Source organism: Peromyscus maniculatus, chromosome 19 (assembly GCF_049852395.1).
Source record: "Peromyscus maniculatus bairdii isolate BWxNUB_F1_BW_parent chromosome 19, HU_Pman_BW_mat_3.1, whole genome shotgun sequence".
Classification (NCBI taxonomy): domain Eukaryota; kingdom Metazoa; phylum Chordata; class Mammalia; order Rodentia; family Cricetidae; genus Peromyscus; species Peromyscus maniculatus.
The window spans coordinates 53,083,644-53,103,723 of NC_134870.1; the positions used below are offsets into that span (position 1 = coordinate 53,083,644).

Consider the following 20,080-nt stretch of genomic DNA (forward strand, 5'->3'; position numbering starts at 1 on the left):
GAGAGAGAGAGAGAGAGAGAGAGAGAGAGAGAGAGAGAGAGAGAGAGAGAGGAGAATTACTGTTCTTAGATGATGCAGGAGATACAGAAGAGATATGGTGTAGGGACCACAAGAAGATAGCAGCTACTGGAAAAAATGGCTAGAATTAGGAGTCTAGAAACCAAGTCCTGCTGTGACCTAATAACATGTCCTTACAAGCTACTGTCTTGGTCGCTATGTTCATAGAACCAGTTTGAATTAGGAACCTTCTAGTTGAGTCTGAGACCAGCTTACTATACCAAAAGCTGTCAGATCCCTAGTTCCTCCAAAGAGGCTTCATTTTTTGAGGCAGATTCTAAAAATTGTGGGCCTTTTAGATATGGGGGAGTGGAGTCAGAGACCTAAGGTTTTTTGGGGGGTCTGGAACACTCGAAGTATGGTCAGAGTTCTTGTAGGCAGACCTTGTAACGAGCATAGAACTAGGCAATTGCTCTGTGCTTGTGTGGGCAGCTGAGTGATAACTGAGTTGTTATCAACTCAGTTGATATGTTGTATGCTTCCCTGCATTCTGAGGGTTGAAAGAGAGCCGGGGATTCATTGCCAAAGGGAGGCACTGGCTGGATTGCTCCGAGTGTGGGCAAGAAAAAAAAGGGGCTTGTAGTATGGAGGCAAGCTTTCTAATGTTTACTGACTAGATTAGTGGTCAGTGCCATCAATGGATATTCAGGTTCCCATTCCACATGCTCTTTTTGATCCTGTCCTATGCAGTATTAGGTGTAGAGCAACATGGACCCCTCCTTAAGGAGTACTCACAAACAAGGAACCAAGTATTGAATACAAGCTAGGATACAATGGTAGATTTTTATCCCTAAAATTAAATAATTACTTACAGTTAAAAAAAAAGATAATCAAACCAGCATTGAAGATTATGCACCGAAAAACAAGGATTTCTTGGCAAGTTCCTATGCCCCAAGTTTTCCAGAAGTAGCTATTTACAGTTTTTAAAAATCTCAATAAATAGTTCATGCATATGAAAGATTATACATCCCATTCTCTATACTAAGTTCTAGGTATATTAAATATAGTACACATATACTTTAATTATATATGTAAGATTATGGCAAAAGGTCTATTATACAATGCAGTATACTTTTTGCTTGCATTTTTAAAAAAGTATCACTATGAAATGATGAGCCAGCATTTTTGAGGCTAAGATCTGTTTTATTGAAAAAGATTTTCATACTATATGTTTTGATCATGTTTTTCCTCCCAGATTCTGTCCACCTCCCTACTACCCAATTTTATGTCCTTTTTTCTCTGTCTAAAAATAAAAAAATATAAAAATCCAAACAAACAAAACTATTGAAAAAAAATCCCCAGTGAAAATGAAAAATCAAAACAAACAAGTGAAAGACCAATGACTCAAAAAATTCCAAAACAAAACAAAATGAAACAGAGTCCAAAAAACCAGTAATAATAATAATAATAAAACCCCACCACCAACAACAAAAACAAAACAAAACAAACAATGAGTTTGCTTTGTGCTGACCAACTACTGCTGGGCATAGGTCCTGCCCTGAAGTTAATATACCCAGTGTGACTCCGTTGGAGAAAAGTGTTTGTCTTCTTACCAGTGGGTATCATTTGCAGATAGCTTCTTGGTTAGTGGTGGGACCCTGGGTCCACTTCCCCATCTCATGATGGGAGTCTGTCTCAGAGTTGGCATATTCCACCATGGGAGCCTTTCTGATGGGCCAGATACTATGGTAAGTGCTGGGGAGTCCCATAGTTCGGAAAAAAAAAAATCCAAACAAACTATCCAACACAGCCTCCACTGAGTGAGAGTGTGTGTTGCTCTTACAGGTATTCAAGCAGATATTATCATGCAGGAACTCTTGATAACAGCATCATTGACATTTAATCACATGCAATACAACAGAGCCTTTACAACTTAATTTACAGCTCAACATACACTCTAGTGTTTGCTTTTTCATGTAGCTGTGCTAAGTCTCATTGCTACCAAACTGCCAATCATCTTCAGGACCTCCTCCTCCAAACCCTAAAGCCATCAGCAGCAGGACTTCCTACTCCCCAATTCTCATCCTGCACTGGAAATCACAGACCTGCTGTGTATCCCCATTGACACTAACTACCAATGCGATCAGTTTTGTGACTGGTTCTTTCAATTAATGTAATGTTTCCAAGGCTCGTTCATGTCAGGCTTGGTCACAAGAGCCTTTATCTGCTGAGCCATCTTCCTGGCCCACTATTCATAATTTTTATTGCTGAACAATATCCTGTGGCTATGCCATATTTGTTTATATCATCCCTGAGTTGATGGATATGTAGGATGTTTCCATTTTGTGGCTATGGTGCGTGATGGACGTTCATGAACAAGTGAACTTGGGGTTGTGGTTCTCTTGAGTATGTACCTAGGAGTGGGGTTAGAGAATTGTAAGGGGTTCATAACTACAGAGTCTTTTCCCAAAGAGACTGTATCATTTGACATCCCTGTGACTAATGTGTGATGACCTCACCACTCCCATACCCTCACTATATTTACTATTGTATGTGTTTCATTTTCGCCCTCCTAGTGGGGTGGGATGGAATCTCATTTTTTCCATTGTGGTTTGAATCTGCATTTCTGTAGTGACTAAAGATGTTGAACATTGTTTCATGGGCGTTATATGTTCTTTTTGGAGAAATATTTGCCCAAGTCACTTGTCTGTTTTAAAATCGGGCCTTTTGCCTTCTTATTGTTGACCGTAAGACTTCATGTATTGTGGACCCGAGTCTCTCATCAGACGTGTGTGTTGCAGACATTTTCTCCCAATCTTGCTGTCTTGATTGCCTCATGCAATGAACTTGGCTGCTCTTTATGATGATCAAGCTCCATTAGCACTTTATAGGTGATTAGGAAAGCACACCTCTGGGTGGACTGGAGAAGGGATTCCAGAGAGATGTAACTAAGCAATAAATACCCATCACAAATGCAGATGGCGCCATCCCATAGGCTGGTGGCCCAGGTGAAATACAGGGGGGAAAAGAGCCGACCAGTGCAGGCTCCCTGTCTTCTGCTTCCTGTATCCTGTGATGTGAACCACTTTCTCCCCATCACACTGCGCCATGACTTTTGAAAGGGGGAGCTGGACTAGATCTCTCCTCCCTTACATATTTTTGCTCAGTTACTTGGCAAGGTGTGTTTCAATTTTCTTTTTATTTTGACCAACTTTTTTTTTTGGGTCTTTCTAGGAATTTGTCCATTTCATCAGAGTCAGCCAATTGACTGGTGAACCATTGCTCATGGTGTTCTCTAGAGAATAACCTTACCCCATGTCTAGTTGTCTTATCTATTATTGAACTTGGGGTTATTAATATATTCAGTCATGTTTTTGCTGAGTTGTCTAATTCCTCTTCAGTTCTGTTAGGTTGGTCTACATGTCATTTTGGGCTCTGTCACACACACACACACACACACACACACACACACACACACACACACACACACACTTGTGATAAGTGTGTTTCCCGTTCTGTTGGCTGTCTTATCACGACAAAATGACTGACATTGTTTCTAGTGATAATTTTGTTGCTTTTATCAATGCCTCCCTCTGTAACTGTTGCGGGGTGTGTATTTTTACATACTTTTGGTTTCTAATGTGTCTTTGAGTCTACACTTCAGTCATTTAGATATCTGTTCTGCCAGTGTCTATCTTTGAAGTGTTGAACCCAGTCATAGTTAAGTAATCAATCACTCAAAGGTAGGCTTTAGACGCCATTTTATCATTTTGCTGCTTGTTTTTTGTTTGTCTCATAGCCTTTTCAACTTTCATCCCTTCATTACTGCTATCTTTCACGGTAAGTAAGTATTTTATAGAGCACCGCTTTATTTCCTCCCTTGCATTTACTTTCTCAGTGGATTCCCGAGGACCGTGGTTATTGTATTAACCAGGACCACGCTCAGCAGTTTCTGAGCATGCGCAGCCCTGCACATGCGCATGGCCTTCATTCCTAGAGAGGCTGGGGCTTTGCAAAGCCCATGAGGACAGGACATTCCTCCGCTTTTGCTTTGATGTGTGCTTGCCAGTTCCTCCTATGAAGTTCCTTTTTGTGATGCCAAGTATTGAACCCAGGGCCTCACAAATGCCAAGTGAATCTTCTACCACTGAGCTACAGGCTCAGCCCTAGATTCCGATTTGTCCCAAATGTTTTCTTTATATCAGGCAGGGGCAATCCTTAATTATCTTTCTGGGTTTTTGTTTGTTTGTTTTTTTGTTTTTTGTTTTTTTAAATGAGTGAACTCTGAGTAATGTCCAATAAAAATAAACTCTGTAGGATAGGCTTTCAGAGGCCGTCCCTGGGTCAAATTGACAGTTCTCTGGGATGAAATTTTGGGGAATCCAAATTCCTCCAAATCTGTCCTGATCTGTACAGTTCTCCAGTAACTGACTTTGAGGCTTCGGTTTGATGGTTGCCACAGGTCTGGGGTGAGCAGGAAGGATCGAGGCTAGGTGAGAAAGCATTCCCTCTCAATAAAATCAAGCTGAGATTTGAACAAACTTTCTAAGGAAAGGTTTATTTTGAAAATTCTTGACCCTGGTTTCATTGCCTTTCTTGAGGCCTGGTTTTTCCCACATCCTTGCTCCATTGTTTCAGAAGCTGACCCAGATCAGAGTTCTTTCAGTCTCTAGAATTTTATTTGTTTTTATTCTATGTGTATGGGTATTTTGCCTGTATGATTCTCTGCACATGGTTTATGTGCCTCGTGCCTGTGGAAGGTCTGGGATCCTCTGGAACTGGAGTTACAGACGGGTTGTGAGCTGCCTTGTGGGTGCTGGGAACTGAACACTGGTCCTCTGGAAGAGCAGCCAGTGATCTTAGCCACTGAGCCATCTCTCCAGCTCCAAGGTCTTTTAATTTTAATATTCAGTAGTTCCAGTTCTAAAGTTTTTTTTATTTGAACTCTTTGGAGGAAATGTTCACTAGCCAGCAACTTCACTTCCCCAGAAACAACCAGGGAGATTCAGAAATACTTCAGGTGTCACAGGAAGCTCCTCCAGATGGAACGTTATTGTCCCTTTGTAAAATCGCTGTTTCATCAGAGACCATGCAGGAATGCCGTGCTTGTTTAGCATGTATAGATCACCCAATCCCACAGAGAGCTTTTAAAAGTGGAAACAAAACCAAACAAAACACACGCACAACAAAGAACAAAGACAGATTAACAGTTGTCTCTACACCCCTGGGTGTGGTCACTTGAATTTCTCATGACACTTCCTGGTAGCTGAAATAAAAAGGGGAAAAGCCTTCTCTGGTTCTGACTGTCAAACAAAAGAACACGAACAAATGTGTCTGTCGGAGCAAACTTTTCCTGGCATTGATTCCCAGGAAGAATTTATTTAAGTGGGTCTGGATGTCATGGACCAGTGGTTCTCAACCTCCCTGAAGCTGTGACCCTTTAATGCAGTTCCTCATGCTGTGGTGACCCCCCCCCCCCAACCACAAAATTATTTTCCTTGCTACTTCAGAACTGTGATTTTTGCTACTGTTATGAATTGTAATGTAAATATCTGATATGCAGGGTAGTCTTTGGCAACCCCTGTGAAAAGGGTCATTTAACCCCCCCAAAAAGGTTGCAGCGCATAGGTTGAGAACTACTGTCATGGACTGACTTCTTCATCTCCTCTCAGAGGATTTCCATTGTCACCAAGTTCAAGGTAACACAAGCAAAGGCAGGTTTAGAGGAGAGAACACTTCTAGGGAGGGATGGAGGCGGGAGTGGATCTACGTGACAGCAGTCATCTAGGGGTAGGGATCGGAGGGTCCGTGTGACAGAAGTCATCTGGGTAAAACTTTTGAGGAGAGCCCCGAGGGCTACGTATGATGTTTGAAGGGAGGAGAATGGTAGCGAGTGGCATTTCAGGTAGATGGGTTAGTGGCCAGATATCAGCAAGGCCAAGTAAATAACAGGTAGACAGACATGGGTGAGCACTGGGACTCAGGCAGAGAAGGCACAAGCCCCTGGCTAACAAAGGATGCGGAGTCAGGTGGGGTTGGGGGGGGGTGGCATTTTAGCAGGCCTCTGGGCTTGCGGTAAGCATCCATAAAGAAAACACTGGGCTAGCAGAAAGCTTTTGTTGGACATGTGCTGTTTGCTGTGCAGTGCGTCTGTTCCAAGGCAACCACATGTGGCAGGAACGTTCTGCGGAAGTCGAGAGCTAAAGCCGCCCAATGTCTTGCCTGAGGCCCCCCGGCAGGGGTGGGTGCCAATGGAGGCTACAGCAGTATTGGCCAACTTGTTTGTCTTTTATTTTTTTTTTGAGTCAGAATCTCCTAGAGCAGGGTGACCTTGAACCTTTAGTCTCCCGCTTCCACCGCACAAGTGCTAGGATTATGGGCATGAGCTACCACATTCCCCCGTTAGCAAGCTTAAAAAAAATAATAGTCAGATAGTAAAATTTTCAGGCTTTGTGGGCCATATGTTCCCCGTCATCGTCCCTCCACTCTGCAGCTGTGGTGCAAAAACAGCTCTGGGCAGTACATAAACAACTGAGTGTGGCTGCATGCCAAGGAAGCGACTCACAAAAGCAGATGGGAGGGTGTGCTGGGCACACGGGTCAGAGTTTGCCACCCCTAGTCCACAGTGCATGGACTCCTGTACCTTGTATGTGTTCTGTTTTCTCTGCTAACAGTCCTCACCCTCGATAAGGAGGCCTTGCAGATGGTCCTGCAGTGAACCCTGGCAGGATTCCGGGGATGAGCGTGGCTTAGAGTTTCTCGGCTCTGTCCCTGCCTGCCCAGCCCAGACTCAGCATGCCGCTTGATTTCACTGGGCTTATCTCAACTCCCCGATTTCCCTATTTAAGGTGTTTTCTCTCTTCTTCTGTCCCTTTTGGTGGTTATGATTGCTTAGTTTAATGATTTTCTCTGGTGTTTAAAGTGGGAGGGGTTAGTAGGTGACAAGAAGTTTGGCTCAGTCTTCCGTATCTACAGAGCAGTGGCCTTCTGCCTCCCAGGCGACAACCAGACAACTCAGTGTCAGGGGTTACAGCACATGACAGCAGAGCGAAATCTTGGTGGCAGGAACAGTGGAGAGCTCACATCTCAGAACTGCAATGGCTGGTGTGTGTGTGTGTGTGTGTGTGTGTGTGTGTGTGTGTGTGTGTGTGTGGTGTGCACAGAATGCACTGAGGATGATGGGAAGCTTTTGAAGCCTCAAAGCCCACCTCCAAGGCATACCTCCTCTAACAAGGCCATGCCTCCTCTCACAAGACCTCATCTCCCCTAACAAGGCCATGTCTCCTCCAGCAAGGCCACACCTCTTAACCTGGCCAAACCATTTTACCAACCCAGGACCAAGTGTTCAAACATATGAGCCTATATGTGTGGTGGTGGAGGAGGACATTCTCATTCAATCCACTTTACACGAACCAATCCCTTTTTCTAGAATTGAGCCAGATAGGGTCCTTGTAACTTTACTGGATCCACTGAAAAAGTATTTGTTCATCAATTTCTGTGGCTCAGACAATGAGCAAGAAATCAGATAAAGGAATTACAGTCCCCAAGCTTATTATGCTCACAGAATAGTAAAGGGAAAAGAAAATGAACAGTCACCAACGCAGTGGGAGACACTGGTAAGTGCATCCACATACTACTAACTAGAAAGAGAGAAGGAATGCTTTGTATGCAGCAGGCCCTTGTGGAGACCCATTAGTCTCTGCACGTGAATGTAATGCCAGATTAGGATCTGTTCCTCCAAGCTTTTATTCTTATTCTATTCTGCTTGCTTATAATAAGATAAAACTAAACTAAAATAAAAACAACAAAACAAGCAACAGAACGCAACAGAAAGCCTCCAACATTTGGTTTCTAGTATAACCAATATGACTAATCCTTGACTGTTCTGCAATCCTAAGTGAAGAAACACTTGCATTTACCATGCCCACACTTGATCCCAAGGCTGTGGTACATTACCACCCACTTCTGCAGATGAGGAAATCTTGTTCAAGGTTTGCAATCATTTATGTCCTTAACAGTTTCAGTGTTTTTAAAAGTGGCAAAAAAAAAAAAAAGTAATCAAAGCTCTCCCACAACTGATAGCTGAGCCAGAAGTTCCGTGAGGGTTGCTTGAATGTGTGATTAGACACTTAGTATTAGATTCTGGTTCAACATGGTTTACTACCTGACCCCAGTTACACTTTCTGAGCCTTATTTCTCCATTTTTAATTATATTTATTCATTTGTGTGTGTGTGTTTATGAGAGAAAGTGAGAGAGAGAGAGAGAGAGAGAGAGAGAGAGAGAGAGAGAGAGAGAGAGAGATGAGCACAGCATGTGTGAGATGGTGTCCATATGGAAGTCAGAGGACATTTGCAGAGTCAGGTTTCTCGACTACCTTGTGGGTCCCAGCGACAGAACTCAGATGCTCAGGTTTGGTGGCAAGTGCCTTGACCCATGGAGCCAGCCAGCTCTTTCACTAAGCCCTTATTTTCCCTTTTGTGGAATGGGTATAGCAGTAGCAGTACTGCTCTCTTGGAGCTATTGTGATGATTAATTGAGATTATGTGTGCAAAGTGCCCAGGGCACGCTTCAACACCCAGTAAACTCCATCTAGCTATATATTGCCACTACCACTGCTAATAAGTAACAGAGAGTTCGAAATAAAGCTTTAGAAATGAACAGGGGGATTGGGAATGCTTTTTTTTTTTTTTAAAGCCATTGTTTATTTGCAATATCAGCTAAGCGCCTTGCTAATTTGAAGTTCTACTCGAGAGAAAGGGCATTGGAAATGCACATCCCTCCACCTGGCAGACGGCCAGCCCTCTGAAAGTAGAGCTCTTTCTGTAGGAAAAGGACAGATGAGACCCCTGGAGGCTGGACTCTGCTGAAGGTCAGGCAGGTTCACCCAGGCAGGGTTGGCAGGACGACGCTGGCTGGGAATACAGATGTGCTGGGGTCACTTTGCCACAGTTCCCCTCTTTGGATGGGGAGGAAGAAACAAGTCCTGAGACCCAGAGTGTGAACTTGGAGACAGGAGAAATGGTTAAAACGACGATCAAGACTGGATAGGCAGAGGAGTCACATGAGTGAATTGATGGTAACCCACGAGGTTTTTTTTTTTTTTTCTTTCTTTCTTTCTTTTGATTCAGAGGCCAAGCCAGCTTTACATCTTCGGGTGGTGGTAAAAGGAACTGGGGTGCTGGGTCATTCCAGATCAAGCCCGCGTGTGACACAGCACAACTGTTGGATTTATCATACGGGGGCTGGGTGGGTGGCAAGGAGTGATAAAAGCCCCAAGGCAGCTGGACACGCCTCTCAATTTAAACTGTTGAGTACTTTTCAAAAGTCCAATGTGTGTCCTGATGAAAATTCTCTGCTCATATGGGGTCTGGATGTCCCTGTACTCATGAGTCTCCATGTTTGACCTCCCACCCCCACCCCGGGGAGTTTCTTGGAGAGAAATGCTTATCTCTATTTTCCCCAGCAAGGAGTCAAGTGCCTACTCCATGTGTTAGCCTCTAAGAATCTAAATCGTGTTCCCTGGGGAGCTGGAGACAGAAACTTCAGTGCAAGGACATTCGAGGACAGTAAGTGGGTAATAAAACACAAGCGGAAATAGGATCGAGACGAGATTTATGAGTTCTGTCTTCACCATTCGCTCCAGTCAGAGTGAGGAGAGTCTTGGAGACTGGCCTGGGGTGCTTTAACCCGGTTCAGATGTGGGGAGAGAAGGTTGGGGCTTCCCCGGCTTTTCAAAGACTGTGGTTGTCCTAACTGGGGAGGTCAGTGGCCAACGCAGTATTGGATGCAGCTTCTCAGCTTTCAGCATTGTCCAAGCTTCGGATCTCTAATGCTTGAGAGAGTCTACTCTTCACCCCGGATGCCCATCATCTTACGTCAAGGGCAGGGCAGTAGGGACAACCAGAGTTCTTTCCTAGCTCTTTCACGGGCCAAAGGTCTGGACACTCTTCTCAGGAGGCCCAAAGCTGCCTCGCTGCCAGTACGGAGCTCATCATCAGTCAAGGCAGTCTTTGCATCCCTCATTGGAGAAAGGGCCTGACAGCTGAGCTGTCCACGATGAGCCAGCATATTAGTCCATTTTCCATTGCTATTACAAAATACCTCAGGCTAGGCAATAGGGCCCGGAGCCATCACCACTCCAGGTCTGGCAAAGGCCTCCTTGGCTAATGGCATCACAATGGCAAGAATGCTTGGTGAGATAAGAAACCAGAGCTGTGCTGAATGTTTCTCCAGGACAACTCACTCTCATGAGAACTAACCAAGGTCCCAGGAGAGCCTTGTCACCCCCTCTGTGAGCAATGGCCCCGGTAACCCATGACCCAGTTACTTTGGATTAAGCCCTGTGTCTTACAGGCTTTACTACCTTTCAGTTTTGCTGCAGGGGTGATCAAGCCTCCAATACACTAGCCTTCGTGAGACAAGCCGAACCAAAAGTACCACAGGTTTTAGCTGTGTTTGAGGTGTACTTCCTGTGTATGTGTTCACAGTATGGTTGGAATTCTAGAAGATGTATGTGCTGGACTTGGATGCCTGTGATCACAAACGGAGTGTGTTTCAGGAGCTCAGATTTATGGATTGTGATGGTCATGCCTCCATTTAGTTAGTCCCAGGGGGCTCTGGGCAGCTGAGGTTTTCTAAAGCTTTCAGGTGATACTGATGCAGCGGAGGCCATGGTGGTGGGAGAGGGGGCTGTGGGCGGGGTTCTGGTCTGCTGCACAGCCATGTGTGGTCATTTCCCATCTCTGGAACTGTTTCCTCTAGAGCAGTGGTTCTCGGCCTTCCCAATGCTGCGACCCTTCAATACAGTTCCTCATGCTGTGGTGACCCCCATCCATGTTATTACCTTTGTTGGCTACTTCATAACTGTAGTTTTGCTACTGTTATGATTCAGAATGTAAATGTTTTGGGGGATAGAGGTTTGCCAAAGGGCTTGTGACCCAGAAGTTGAGAACTGCTGCTCTAGAGTGTAGAAAGACTGGACTAGAGCAGCAAATCTAACCCAAGCTGTGCAGTTGAATCATGTGAGCTGTGACAAAATGCTAGCGCCTGGGTCATAATCCCAGATTGTCTGAGATTGTCCAGGGCTCCAGCTACTGTGACATTTTAAGCTACCCTGGTGAACTGCACAGCTTGACTGCATGCATTTGCTTTGAAAAGCTCCCAAGGGACTCCTTGCTGCTGGGGGGGGGGACATCTGTGGCATAGAGGGTGGCCAGTGTCCCCTGTCACTCTCTAACTCGGGGTCCACACCACCCTGTCACCCACATCCCTTTTCTGCATTGCTGTCATGGAGAAATTGCATATTCTTCGTGACACATTTCCCCCCAAATAACTAAGGAATACCATCTAATTAAAGAATCTCCAAATAATTCAAGCAGGATTAAGTACCAAACTTCAAAAAATTCAGTCCGTTTTGATTTCTCTTCTTAATGAACCATCAAAATCTTCATGATTGCAAGTTACCCACTACATATTAGCACTATGGATACTCAAGCATTAATTTCATAAAAGTACATTTGGTGTCTTCTAAGACACTTATGAAAAACATACATCAGTGTAATCTGAAAGTTGTGGGTTAGTAATGGTGGGTGTGATATTTAAATACTCATCAACTGCTTACTAACTCCTAGGTGCTAGTTTGAACATTCTAGATGTATTGTGTTTCTCAGTCCTCACAATAATCTTCTAAGGCAGGACAATTATGTTCCCCTTTTACAGATGGGGAAATTGAGGCACGGGTAGGTACTACCTTGTCTCAAGGTCACACAGCAGAGATGAGCTTCCAATCAGGCCCTGCTCTCTCTGTGGTCTGCGGTAAACTTGTTCTCTTCTAGGATCCCAGGTCCTTCTGGGCTGAGTGACCTCAGAGCCCTTGGATCCTCCACAGCTCACAGGTCCACATCTGTCCTCAGGTCCCTCAGAAGATCCCTCACCTGCATCAAGGAGAGTCTGCGTATATTTGTTGACCTAGGGGAGAGAGACAAGGCGGCTGAGGCCTGGCTGGGGGCTGGGCGTCTGCACTACCTCATGCAGGAGGACGAGCTGGTGGAGCTGTACTTGCAGGTGGGTCCTGGTGTGCCCTCCTCTAAGACAGACATGAGAGCTTGTGGGAGCTGGGGGAGGGGCAGTAAATACAGAGCATTTGCTGCTAATAACTAGTGACCTAAGCTTGGAAGAGCTGGGAGTTTGTTCCAAGTCTTGCTGTCTTGACTTGCTGGAGTGGAGCCCACATTTCCAATTTCAGTCATTTATACATTAAGTGGGTGCCGTTGCTAAATCCATGTACCCTCTGAAGCATTATTAATTTGTTTTTCTTGGACTCAACTTCAAATCAACCTTTTAAAAACACTTAACTTTACATAATGTCTCAAATCACTGGCTTGACTCACTTTTAATGGTTTTCCTGAAGCATAATAAAATAAATATTTAAATATGGAAACACAGACTGTTTATCTATGCACTACTAAGATCTCCCCAAGTCCCACTAGAAGAATGTTATCCTCTTACATGGGTAGACTTCTAGACAGAGCATCAGAGTCTTCTTTCCAGCCTCATGGGTGAAGGCCAAATCTACATGATGACTAGGGTTTCTAGAATTCTGACTAGGTACCCTGGATCCTCCCCCTGCTTGTCTCACAGGGCTCTGGATGCCCTTTTCTCTGCTTTTGACAGCCATTTCTGTCCCACTAGGCGGCCATCCAAACAGCCTTGAGGTCAGAGGAGCCCTCCCTTGCTCTCAAGCTTTATGAAGAAGCAGGTGATGTGTTCTTCAATGGTACCCGCCACAGACATCGTGCTATGGAGTATTATCGGGTAAGCCATGGACTTTCTGTGCTGAGCCAGACCCTGGCACAAATGTGGGCAGCTCCATTGGACCATCTTCCTTGTTCAGCATTCACAGCTTTATCCTATCTTTAGCCTAGCAAAGGATCTCATCCACCCTGTTACACTTTGGCTTGAGGTATGAGACTTAGCTGCCACAAAATACCATAGTAATTAGGTCTCTTGTGTACAGCACCTCACAGTGGTAGCATATATAATCAGTGTTCTCTTACTAATGTAGCGTTATGGAAGATGACCTAAGGGATGCAATGGTGGACATTGTATTGGCTACCTTTTTTGTTGCTGTAATAAAACAATGACCAAGGCAACTTATAGAAGGGAGGCTTTATTTCGGGCTTGTGGTTCCAAAGGGATGAGTAACATCACAATAGAGAAGTGTGATCACAGGCAGGCACAGGAGCAGTAACATCTGAGAACTCACATCTCAACCTACTAGAGACAGCAAACTCGAGATGGTGAGCTTTTTTGGAAACCCCAAAATCCACCCCCAGGGATATACTTCCTCTAGTAAAGCCATACCTTCTAATCCTCCCCAAACAGCCATCAAATGGGACAGCCATCAACTGGGAACCAAGTATTCAAATGCCTGAGATTTATGGGGGACATCTCATTCATACCACCACAGACACCAAAAAACATGCTACTGTGCTTTTAATAAGCATGTATTAAAGTGTATTTAAAAATTAAGATGCATAACACTAGCTCATCAAATCATGACTTCACAGTTATTATTGCAAATGATGGGGCTAGAAAATAAGAGAGTAAATAATACTAATAAAGTCAATGTCCAGGTATAGCAGATATATGAATTGTTGCTGTCACCTGACTGAAGTTTGGGAAATATTTGGTCCTAAAACTTTGCTTGTTTGGGTGTACACTCTTTACTCAGTTGCTGCTTTCCATCATCCATGATTAGATACAAAAATATGTGCTGGGCAGAGCAAGAAACACATACATCACTGACCACCAAGATGCTTATTTTCATGTGCACTTTATGGACAATAAAATGAAGGCTTGGGGCTGGGGAAGTGGCTCAGTATTAGGATCTCTTGCTACTCTTGCAGGAGACCTGTGTTTGGTTCCCAACACCCACATGGGGGCTCATAACTGCCCATAGCTCCAATTCCAGGGGATCCAGTGCCATCTTCTGGCCTCCTCAGGCACAGCATGCGCTGTGCACACACATACCTGCAGGCACACACTCATATACATACAATAAAATACATTAATTGAAGAAGAAAACTAAGGCTTAAAAACACAAAGTGGCAGGCCTAAACTTCTAGAATTATGAAAACAATGGAAAGCATTATTTATTGAACACAGACACCTGCTCATATACGTATTCCACACATCAGCTGAGATGAAGGACTCCCCGGGTGACCTCAGAGTTATTGGGAACTTTGGAGAGCCCCACACTGGGCGCCATATGTTGCTGGGGAAACTGGAGTTCCCTCTTTTGTATTATTAGCTGTGCTAACAAAAGAATTTAGAAATGGACCTACAAAGAAGCCCAATGACAATTTTTATTACAGTTTAACAGAAAAACAAGGCAGGCAAGCTGTAAATCTTGGCAGCACCCGGAGGAGAGAGAAGAGAGGAGGGAAAGCCATGGTGGTCGTTAAGTAGTCACGTGGTGGAGGAGGGTGCGTGGTATAGAGAAAGATCAGAGCACCAGGAAAAGCACCAGAAAAGCTTTCCCAACATCTGAAAGAAAAAGAAAAAAGAAGGCAAAGAAAATGTTACGTTTTTCTGAGTTAGGACTCAGAAAAGAGCCCAGGCTACATGGCGGAAACTCAGCAGTCTGATAGAAGACCTCCAGGCAGATGACCTGGGGGAAGGGTTTCTGGGAAGGAAAAGGACATTATCTCACTCAGGGGACACTTGTTTCCCTTATCTTCTTAGCATGGCTTTAGGTGACTGGCAGGCACAGATGGATTAACTCTTAAGGAGGAAGACAATTGTCTGTAATATCCCAATTTTTGGATCAGATTAGAATGTCACATCTTTTACCCAGGGCCGGAGGTTGGGGCCTCAACAGAGCCTTGATATCCTCAATGGCCTCAAGGCCATTCCCTCCTAAGAGCTGAGACCTTAAAATCATTTAGGATTGGGCTATAGTTGGGGAATGATTATAGCCCATTTTCACTATGAAAATCTAGAGACCTCCCATTCCAAAGTTGTTCACTGGAAGGGATTATTGTCTATAGTGTAGCTGCATCCCTAAAATGCCTCCCAGGTAGATATCATTCAGGAAGTAATAAGCCAGAGCTGCTTTCTGGCATTCCTGGCTGGGGAGACAAGGATGACATGTCCTGCTTCTGGTTAAGGACAAGAATGGAACTGTTCACTTTTGGGATCCCTGCCCCTAAACTGCCTAGCCACTTTTTCATTTCCTATCCTCATCATTAGGACGTTGACTTCCTTTCTGCCTTTAGTTGATCCCATTTTAGAAGGTCCGATGACCTCCAGTTCTTAAACTGGTCACATCTAGGCAAAGCACCAAGAGCTGAGCCAATTAAGAAAAGGTAACAGGGGGAACACAGTGGTCACCTCAATCCCTCCAGGAGAAGCCAGGCCTGTAGAGTGCAGGGGTGTCTGTAGATTAAGATCGCTGTGTCTCGGATCTCAGGCTGGGGCCGTTCCTTTAGCGAGGAGAATGAAGGCGGTGAGAACTGAGCTTCGGATCTTCAACAAACTGACGGAGCTGCAGATCAGCCTCGAGGGCTATGAGAAGGCTTTGGAATTTGCCACCCTGGCTGCCAGGCTGAGTGTCCTCACAGGTAGGTGGTCCTACCCCATAGGTGCATGGGAGCCAGAGGAATTAAACACCATGCAGGCATGTGCGTGGCTAGTAAGGAAGTGGGCACCAGCTTTGGACTCTGTCTGGATAGGCTCTAATCCTTGGTTCAGCAGTCAGGGGAAATGTAACTGAGTAAGGATTAATTTCCACAAGTTTTGTTCCTCATCAACAGAGCAGGTTTCAAATGAGTGTCTACCCAACTCTGTTATGAAGAGCAATAATTGTCTATATAAATATCGCATGGGGTGAGGGATGTAAATCCTCATTCTGAGGTCACTGTTGCCAATGGTAATTATTATATCACAGTTGGTAACGGTCCCCCATGAGGTAAATGGTACTTTGTCCTATGCACATGTAATACCTTTATTACATAAAGACTTTTTATGCTGAATTTTTTTTTGGTTTTTCGAGACAGGGTTTCTCTGTGTAGCTTTGCGCCTTTTCCCGGAACTCACTTGGTAGCCCAGTATGCTGAATTTTTAATTGATTGGTAGTTAGGCCAAAGCACATTTTTCCCCATGGAGTGGAAATGCAAATGAAGGTCAAGTTCCCATTAACCTAACTCAGGACATATTTAAAAGCGCCTTTGCTTACAGGGAAAGCTAGTGGGAAATAATGTAAGCCATCGGCAGGGAGGAAAGGTCGAATTAAAAAGATTGAAAACAAACTCAGTCTTGAGTATGTGTACTTTAGGAAAAGCAGTCTCGATTTTCAGAGAGAAGCCCCGACTCGCTGCAGGAGCGAATGGAGAACTCAGTGGTGGTTCTAGAAGGGACTTCTGGGCATTCTCAAGGTCAACGGATACAGAGGGTAGTGAGCTTTATTTGTAGCTAGTTGAACTAGAGGACTCTTGCCTTTTTTCTCCACTTTAACGGCAGGAAACTTCATCAGAGCTTTGTGGCTGACCTCAGGAAAGGCCCGAGGGACCTTGGGCAGCTCAGTCTGAGCACTCTGTATCTATTGCTTCCTGGACAAGGCTCTTAAGGAGGCGGGGCTCACCTTACACAGGTGTCTCTGTGACTGAATTTTCCCAGATCAGAGACTTTTCTCTCCTTTGGACTGTTTTTTTATAATTTTGGCTTTTGGTTCTTTGAAGTTTAAAAGAGATTGATTTTTTTTTAAGATGACATGAGATAGCTACCTTGCAAACATTCAAAAGACAGGACTGGCTGAGGAGCTTTTGTTCTCTGTATTAATAAAAGTACTTTGTATTAAAATGGTTAGTTATTAAAGCCACGAATTCACACACACTTCAAACACCTTGAGCCCTAAGTACACACAAAGCCACTGCCATGAAAGCTTAGGCTAAAAGAGAATGGGTCTCTGTAGAGTCCATGGAACTGAGAGTTGGTAAGGAGCTGGGACGGCGCTGGGCTTTCTGAAGAGACCTCACGTGGCAAGGATGTTTGCTACCCAATGTCCTTCATTGGAAGCAATTCCTAATTGCTAAATTAAGCTGGTCTTGTCATCATAACCCATCACGGGTTTTAAGAACTAGCTCCCCTCTCACTACTGAATTACAGTATCATCTGCAACACAGAGAACATTTTCTTCCAGAAGTCAGACAGCTCAGCTTTTTGTGGCTCTCTTTGTAACACGTTCCGTAGGAGCAATGTTCTATTTGTGGGATCATTTAAGGAGTTCCTCGCTCTGAAACACTACGCCCCATGCGGGCAGGGTCCTCCTCTGTGCTCTCTCCTCTGCCCTTAACCTGTGACATCTGGTAGACTCGAAGTTTTCGGGGCTGCGTATGAGTGGTCAATGGCCAGGGCTGGCTACAGGACGTCCCTCACTCTTGTAATTCCCAGGAGATCAGAAACAGGAGCTGGTCGCTTTCCACCGCCTGGCTTCTGTGTACTTCTCTCTAAACATGTATGAGATGGCTGAGGACTGCTACCTGAAGACTCTGTCCCTCTGCCCCCCGTGGCTGCAGAGTCCCAAGGAGGCACTGTACTATGCCAAGGTCTATTATCGCCTGGGCCGACTCACTTTCTACCAATTGAAGGTAAGGGCTAGCCTTCTGTGACGGACTTTTGAGAGCTGCTATTCAGCCACTCTTTGCTGAGAAAGGTAGTGAGGGGACTTTGGAGTGGAGGTGAGAGGATCAGTGGGCCGTGACGATCAGTCTTCATTCTTATGTTAAACCCCTCTGGAGAAGTCTATCAAATGCTCTAAGTGAGTGCATCACACTTGGTAGGAAATTTCAGAAAATTACCTTGTATAAAGAAATGCACACGCATACGAGTATGTTTGAGATAATCATGTATGGCACCTTGGATATAAGGATCTCCAAGCCCTAAGGAAGCTCTTGTCTTGATTAACTTCCTTGCTGGCCTGGAATTCAATCTACAGCTCCCAGTTGCTTCTGGAATTGAGTTGGTGGCCTGCAATCCTGTCACAGCTCTGGCCCCCAAATTGTGCCGTCAAGTTTGGCTTCCCCTTCCGAAGTTCCTTGTCACTAATAATACAGGGACTTGTGAGTCTTGTCGAACTTTGACCTCAAAGGGAGAACTCAGGGCGGCTCTGCTGACCTGCTGTTACTGGTGAAACTCTGTTTCTGGCCTGAAATAAGTATCCAGGGTAATGAGAACCAGGGGTCTCTTTTTGCATCCTGCCTGAAGACGCATCTGTTTCTCATCCTACTGTGGAGAGAGGGACAGGCGAGTGAAGGCCCAATTATCCATCACACTGTAGTGCAAGTTGCTCAGGGACAAGAATGTGCAGCCTGGTTGCATCAGCCAAGGACTCCAGGCATTGCAAGGGGGAGAAACCTTGAATGACTATAAACAGTTATAGCTGGAGGCTGAAGTATGGATTTAGTTTTGAGTACTTCTGGATCCTGTTCCTCCATCAGCTTCATGAATCCCTCCCATCTCCCTGATACTGTATGTTCCTACTTCTCTGTGTCTCTTGGGTTCATTCCTTGCCAACACTTGGGAGGCTCATCCCATATCCAAAAGGACATGGACAGTTTTCCTTGCTGGGTCACACTGAAACGTTCCAGAGAGGGATGGACAGGTCAGGTTTGGGTCATGTATATGTCCTTGAAACGCTGTGTTGAGTGCAATGTTACGTCATGATTGGATGAGATCGGGGAGATGCCTGAGGAGGAGGGGTACCATGATTGACAGTGCCACTGGAAGCAGTGTACAGTGGGGGGAAGAACCGCTGTGAGGCACTGGGACGTGGGGGTAGAGTAATTGAAAAGTGTTAATGTTCTCAGCACAGACTTTAAGCCTGTCCTGGAAATGCTGCTGATGTCTCTTCTTTGCCCCGTGGCGTTAGGATGCCCATGATGCTACTGAGTACTTCCTGCTGGCGCTAGCAGCTGCGGTCCTGCTGGGTGACGAGGAGCTGCAGGACACCATTAAGAATAGGTTGGACAACATCTGCCAGAGTCCCCTGTGGCACAGCAATCCCTTGGGGTGCTCCTCAGAGAGGGCACGGTGGCTCAGTGGTGGGAGCCTGGCTCTCTGAAGAGACTAACCCTTTCTGGCCACTTTGCCACGGGTAGATGCCGCCTTCCTGCCCCATGTTCTTAGATCCGGACTGGGGGAGTTCAAGTTTTCACCTCATTTGATGGAGAAGAGAGGTGCCCAGAAGGAGCAGGGCTCTGTGAGGAGCATCTTGGCTCCACACTTCGATTCTGGAGCTCTGCCCAGGTCACTGTGACTCCTCTACACAAACAGCTCCGAAAATGCCTTCTCTCAAGCCAGCTCTGGAGAAAGTGAGGAAGGCAGGCACTGTCCTGGGAAGGGGCGAGCGGACTGTCCTGGCGCCCCCCGTCGGTGTTCTCAGGGAAAGACCCTCCAGTTCCAGGGGAGGAACCCATCCTTTCTTGCTTGCTTTCTTCAGAACCAAAGGAGTCAGCACTCCATGCTCATGGGGACTGCCAGCCCAGACATTCAGCATGGCCGTAGCTCAAGAGACACAGCCCCAGAAGGGCCAGGTGGAATGCACAGAGGTCTAACTGGGATCCACATTCTCCATTCTACCTGGTAGCAGGGCTCCTGTACAACCTCCCGGAAACTCGAGTGAAACTTACCAGGGCTAAGGCTTGAGAATTATGCCGTACACTACTTGTAAATACTGTATATCATTAAATATTGGCTATTTACATTTATATACACCTTTTGTCTCCTTTATCACGGGGCGGCGGGGAGATGAGCTGAGCCACTTGAAGTATGGATCAAATACCCAGATGCCTTATTACTTCAGAGTGGCTCCCCTATAAAACACCTCTGTGAGTTATCTGTAACCACATACCACATGGGACAACTTGTAACAACACTGATTATTCATCTGGTTGTGTTTGGAGGGCAGTAATCCAAGTGTGACGTCGCTGGATCTTTTGGCTCAGGGTGGCTTACAAGACCGCAACCAAGGTGTTGGCTCGGGGAGGAGTCACCTTGGGTTCAACCGGAGAAGAAACTGCTTCC

The 20,080-nt window shown here is 45.4% G+C and overlaps 1 protein-coding gene across 5 annotated transcripts in view; it reads left to right on the forward strand.

Moving 5' to 3' along the window:
- The window catches only part of Sh3tc2 (SH3 domain and tetratricopeptide repeats 2), a 57,095-nt gene extending 37,331 nt beyond the window's left edge, over nt 1–19,764 (forward strand). For 3 of the 5 annotated variants that reach the window (XM_076555345.1, XM_006985158.4, XM_076555344.1), the window contains 5 exons: nt 11,911–12,061; nt 12,689–12,811; nt 15,471–15,621; nt 17,450–17,646; nt 18,927–19,764. In XM_076555345.1, coding sequence (XP_076411460.1) covers nt 11,911–12,061; nt 12,689–12,811; nt 15,471–15,621; nt 17,450–17,646; nt 18,927–19,118 — 814 coding nt within the window. In that variant the 3' untranslated portion in view covers nt 19,119–19,764. Of the gene's footprint in view, nt 1–3,796; nt 3,912–11,910; nt 12,062–12,688; nt 12,812–15,470; nt 15,622–17,449; nt 17,647–18,926 lie in introns of those variants that run through there. The other 2 variants (XM_016003697.3, XM_076555346.1) reach the window with 2 other exon arrangements.
- Nucleotides 19,765–20,080: the final 316 nt, after the last annotated feature.